This window comes from Setaria viridis, chromosome 1 (assembly GCF_005286985.2).
Source record: "Setaria viridis chromosome 1, Setaria_viridis_v4.0, whole genome shotgun sequence".
NCBI lineage: Eukaryota > Viridiplantae > Streptophyta > Magnoliopsida > Poales > Poaceae > Setaria > Setaria viridis.
This window is the reverse complement of record NC_048263.2, coordinates 28,295,427-28,301,627: the sequence shown is the minus strand read 5'-3', so window position 1 is coordinate 28,301,627 and position 6,201 is coordinate 28,295,427. Positions and strand designations below refer to the sequence as shown.

Sequence of the window (6,201 nt, the reverse complement as noted above, 5' to 3'; positions counted from 1 at the left end):
GGATTAAGAGAACGAGATGGATGACGATTTTAACAACGTTAGTTACAGCAGGTGGACTCCCTGTCATCCAAAAGTGAACCCCACTTGTCAGTTGTAAGCCACCAAATTTAGCTGATGTTAGTTACCTTAGTGTTGTTCTGGTGTATCTATCCTCCCATGCGCTTGTAATTGTCGTCTGGGTGGTTAACAAGCTGCTGGAAATGCATGGTAGATGCTGGTTTTGACCTTGAAGATGTTGAGAATGTTTGCATACAAGAAACAGTCAAAGAGGGGAAGGGAAGAAACGTTCTCTGTCCAATATTTTTGTCCAATATTTTTTTTCATTCTCTGTCCAAATTTTTTTTTTCTCAGGGACATTATCTTCCTCCTCCTCCCGTCCTCCACCCCGCCTCCCAACCGTTCCTGCCCCGCGGCGCCCGCAGAAGGACGGGCTCCCCGCGCGGAGGCCACGGCCACGAGCTAGCTCGCCTGCGCCGCCCTAGAGACGGGCTCCCCGGCCGGCGGCCGTGGCCGCGAGCTCGCCCGCGCCATCCTGCGGGACGGGATCCCCCACCCTCTCTCGGGACGGGCTCTGCCGGCGGCGGCTTTGCCTGCGGGCTCGTCTGTGCCGTCCCCCACCCTCCTCTCAGGCTCCACCGGCGGCGGCCTTGCCCGCAGGCTCACCGTGCCACCCCTCCCACCCTCTCTTGGGGACAGGCTCCGCCGCAGACGGCCTTGCCAGCGGGCTTGCCGGTGCCGCCCCCAGGACGGCCATGGCGGAGCTCGAGAAGCTCCCTCCTCATCGAGCCCGCCGGTCGCCGAAGGTCCCGAAGCCCGTGGCCATGGCGGAACTGGAGCCCCCGCCGGAGTTTCCCTTGGCCCTTGCCCACGCCGTTCTTCATTCCCTGGAGGTCGAGCTCCCTCGACCGGCGCCGCCAACTTGCAAACGGAGGGAGGCGAAGTTCGGTGGGACGGGGGTATCCCAGGAGCCTTTCGTCCCGTTCTATCTGTCTCCAACCTAAACGTGGGATAATAAAGTAGGATCAACCTATTTCATCTCGCTTTGTCTCTTGAAGCAAACAAACATTTAGACAAATATTGCATTCCGATTTACTCCCTCCGTTCCAAATTATAAGTCATTCCAATTTTTTTGGAGAGTCAAAGTATCTCAAGTTTGACCAAATCTATACAATAAAATACTAATATTCATGATACTAGATAAGTACTATTAATTTCTTCATTAAATATATTTTCATAGTATATCTATTTGGTGCCATAAACCTTTATGATCCTCTCTATAATTTTGGTCAAACATAAAATGGTTTGACTCTCCAAGAAAGTTGGAATGACTTATAATTTGGAACGGAGGGAGTAGTAATTTTTCTTGAATATTTTTTCCACTTGAATATTTTTTAGCTGAAATTGTAGTATTCTTTTGCTGAAACAATTCTCTTTTAGCGGAATAATTTATTGTAAACTTGAAAAGCATTTTTCTTGTAGACCTAGGACACTATTTCACTCAATAAAAAATATTCTAGCATCATGAAGATAAATGCCATCCTAATTTACTTAAATGTTTAAGAATTATATTTAATGACGCAATTGAAATATATTTTAAATGCTCGTTTTAGCCATTATGTATCTTTTTGGTAATTTTACTAAAAACTTTTTAAACAAAGACCCACCAGTGAAGGCATGGGCGCGCATAGAACGAAGTCCAACGACCAGTTTGGTTGTACACTAGTCGCCCCGTTTAAACGCACCGGTGCATCGATGCGTTTAATTTCCACCACTCGCGCCACTGTTAAGTACCCACCATGTCGTCCACTCTTCCTACGCCGCTTGTACACACATAGAAGCCTCCAAACCGAGCCGGCCATGGCGTCAGCGGCGAGCACGCCGGGCAAGTCTCTCCTCGTCCTCGCCTCCGTTGTCACGGTGCTCCTCGTGCTCATCTCCGCCGTGGAGTCCTACGACGGCGGCCATGCTGTCACGCACTCGGCCGTGGCGCGCCGCTCCCGCCTGGGGACCCGGCACGCGCGCCACCGCCGGACCATGACGCCACACCGTTACGTCCTCGCAGAGAAGAGCAACACCACCGGCGGATCCAAGAGCAACACCACCGGCGGATCCAAGACCACCTCGCCGATGCCGGCGCCTCTAGCCGAGCCGAGCAAGCACCACCGCAGCCACCACAAGCACCGTGTCCGCAACTGGATCGTCGGCTTCGTTGTGGGTTCCCTGGCCGTCGTTGTATCGGGGTTGGTGCTGTTCCGGCTGGGGATGAACTGCATCCGCGGGCAGTGCATGGCGCGGCCACGGATGACCATCTTCACCCCGAAGCTGATCAGGCATGCGGATCACCTGGCGTTCCTGGAGGAGGAGGACGGGGTGGCGTCGCTGGAAATGATCGGGCGAGGCGGGTGCGGCGAGGTGTTCAGGGCGCAGCTCCCCGTGGAGCGGGAATGGGAGGAGCCCCGGTTCATTGCCATCAAGAAGATCGAGAAGCACAGCGGCGGCGACGCGCCGAACGATCTGAGCGGCGTTGAGAGCCGGCAGCTGCGCAGATGGTCGCGGCAGGTCCAGTCGGAGATCCGCACGGTGGGGCACATCCGGCACCGCAACCTGCTGCCGCTGGCGGCGCACGTGCCGCGGCCGGACTGCCACTACCTGGTCTACGAGTACATGAAGCGCGGCAGCCTGCACGACGCGCTCAAGGCCGGCGGCATCGCGGGGTTGCCGTGGCCGGCACGGATCCACGTGGCGCTCGGCATCGCCACGGGCCTGGAGTACCTGCACTTCTCGCACCGCCCGCAGATCCTCCACCGCGACCTGAAGCCCGCGAACATCCTCCTCGACGACGACCTGGAGCCCCGCATCGCGGACTTTGGCTTGGCCAAGTTAATGCCGGACGCGCACACGCACGTGACGGCGTCAAACCTCGCCGGCACGTGGGGGTACATCGCGCCGGAGTACCACCAGACGCTCAGGTTCACGGCCAAGTGCGATGTGTACAGCTTCGGGGTGATCCTGGCGGAGCTGGCCACGGGGAAGCCTCCCTCGGACCAGTTCTTCATTCAGATGGACGAGGTGGTCGGGCTGGTGAAGTGGCTGCGGCGCGTGATGATGGCTGAGGAGCACGAGCAGGCCATTGACCCAGCCATCGCCGGCGCCGGGCACGACGAGCAGATAGTGCTGGCGCTGCGCATCGCCGTGTTATGCACCGCTGATGATCCGAAGGAGAGGCCAAGCGCCAAGGACGTTCGGTGCATGCTGTCGCAGATCAAGATTAAGGAACTAGTCAAAATTAGTAGCCCCAAGTCGTCATAGCTCCTCAGCTTCCCTGCTAGGATACGGTGTTTGGGTCACGCTCAGATAACGGGTCGCGGGGGTTTTGGTGGTGGGATCGTTGATTGCATACTTTGTTTGGCTGCACTATCACTAGAGGTGTTTAGTTCAGGATAAAAAACTGTATTTAAATCTGAATACTATAGTTCCAACTAGATATATTCATTCTATATTATATTGGTGGCATAAATAATGTGATGGAGTGTGGATAAAATGGTATTTTCGTGGATGTTTGAAGATAAAATTGGCATGGTTGTTAAGCATTAAGGCGAGACGTGGCGACACACCACCCTCTTATCGCCTAGGCACTTGAGGTGAGGTGGTAAGGCGGGCAAGACGGACGCCATACTCACAAATACATCAAAGAAAAAAAAGAAAAAATAAGTCTACTAATGGACATAACCACGACAATAGATGAGCCCACTAGTAGTCTATAAAAGTCCAAATCAAGACAAAAGCCCTTTCCCTCCCACCTCATGTAGCCTTCTCTCCCGAGTCTTCTCTCTGCGCTGCCTCTCCCATCCCCGAACATCACCACCCCGCAGAAGTAGCGATGAGAGGACAAGCACACCACCCCCAAGCACCTCTCTCCCATCCCCGAACATCACCACCCCGCAGAAGTAGCGATGAGAGGACAAGCACACCACCCCCAAGCACCTCTCTCCCATCCCCGAACATCACCACCCCGCAGAAGTAGCGATGAGAGGACAAGCACACCACCCCCAAGCACCTCTGTAGACCATGAATCAACCTCTTCCTCTTACTAAAACGGAGCCCCACTGCTACCCCCTTCTAGACTGCAACCACCACAACTGAGCAAAGGCATATCTGCGCCAGCGATTGCTCTACCATAGTTCATCGGCTTGCTCTTCCTTTTCTTCTCCATGTCCCTTCTCCCCTCCCTCTTTTAACTAGGCATCGGGGACGCCTTGCCTCCAGTGAGCACCTCATCGCCTAGGTGACTCCTTACGAACCATAAAAATTGGTCATTCATTACATTAGAAGTGTTACACTTGTTTCATACATGGACTAAGGATATACACACAAACACAATTTTGGTTCACCTGCTCTCAAGACTAGGAAACTTTTCAAAAAAAAAGAAAAGATTAGGGGAAACTTTCATGTTACTAGTAAAATGCACGTGTGGCACACACGTGTTAAAATAATTGTAACTATTTCGATTATGAACCTTAAAAATACACTATAAGAATACAAAATGATAAAGTATAGATCAAGCATATAAAAAATTAATTGAAAACTTAGAGTTTTGCTTTGTATTTTGTGAAGCTTGCGCACGAGCCTAGATGACGATTCAGATAAACACACATAGAAATCGATACACATCGGATCTCAGCATCTTTCTCACTTATACTTTCTCAACAAACATCACTTTACATATTGCTGACTTCTGCTATCTATAAATTAGCGGTCTTGACTTAGAATAGTGGTCACACCCTCGAATAAAAAAATTGTCACAGAACATAGGAGAAGGTAACGGGCATTGCAATTTGCTGAGGTCCAATAGCACACAATCACCCAATGCAACTGAAATTCCCTGAACGGGGTACAGTAGTGTGCAGAGATGCTCCATTCGATACGCCCATCCAATTGGATTTTTCCTGCAGATTTTTAACTTCCATTAGTTTAGACGATCATATGCATATGCACAAACATTGGAAAGTAATAATAAATACATCATACCATTAACATTCTAGACTATGCTTCCATTAATACGTCCTGGTATACAATGTTCTTAGTTCTCTTCCCGGTAGGATCAGCATATATGTTAGGTTTGGCCAAAACACATGTAGTATTGATCTCAATGACATTCGAGCATGATCTTTTTCTTGTGCAAGTATTATTTCTATGAAACCAATCAAGTTTGGCTGCTATCATCCAGACTAAAGTCATTGGATTTATCCTTCCGATCTAATCGTGTGATAACAGATTGGTTGGTACCAATATGCAGTCTATTATATGCACCCGATTCGCCGGTGTTGGCTACTTCACAGGCTCTTCCCAACTCCATAGATGGTGTTGCACATGATACTTGAATATATGATAATTACCAACCAATCTAATTACCGAAAACACATTATTACCTGGAGCAGATTGGTCGTCCGTAATGGTTCCCCCGCCCAAGGTCTTCCGACGGTGCAATTTTCCCTTAAATTTGCTCTCTTTGCCTCCTTCTGATCCTATGTCAAACTTGCATATTTTCTCTTGCCTTTTTGCCTTCGAACCTCGGCCGGGTCAACATTTTCAGAACCTTGCTTACCTACATTTATTGGTTACATCAAGATCCATAGACCCGAGACCATAAAAAACAGACGTGTCAAAAAATAAAGCACTCAAGTTCACCTCCACCAATTGTTTGATCTTCAGCTAATGCTAGAGAAACAGATTATAAACTGAGCCTCTTACGAGTTACGACCACGGCGAGACCCGCGGTTTGTTACGTTTGTGACATCACCAAGTGCAACTCGACAATTCATGAGCACTGAATATTGGGTGCTTCTTAAAGAACGCTACAATAAACTGGCAATGGACGATTCATGAGCACACTAATTGTTATTGATTAAGCAATATAAAAATGATAATTGCATCAGGACAGAATATTAGATGCTTTATAAAAAAACACTACAATAAACGTGCAAAAGATGAACGACCCATTGGAATCAGAAGCACACTGCTATACCGATGAAGGGCGATCATTCATGATTGACGCTGTATGAAAATTAGCTCCAGGTTTATGCATTAAAAAATTATCTACGGAAGGAATAGGCTGACCAGAGAAATGCCGACGCCGTTCCAGCCTTCCAGGGAGAAGAAATCTAGCGGTAGTAAGAGGATCGCCTAGCTAGTTCGAACTGG

At 49.7% G+C, this 6,201-nt stretch overlaps 1 protein-coding gene across 1 annotated transcript; it reads left to right on the top strand.

Annotated features, from left to right (window-relative positions):
- Positions 1–1,834: 1,834 nt before the first annotated feature.
- Positions 1,835–3,370, top strand: LOC117858691 (leucine-rich repeat receptor-like serine/threonine/tyrosine-protein kinase SOBIR1). Its single transcript, XM_034741850.2, has one exon. The coding sequence runs from the start codon at positions 1,858–1,860 to the stop codon at positions 3,307–3,309; it is 1,452 nt and encodes a 483-aa protein (XP_034597741.1). The 5' UTR covers positions 1,835–1,857; the 3' UTR covers positions 3,310–3,370.
- The last annotated feature ends 2,831 nt before the right edge of the window (positions 3,371–6,201 follow it).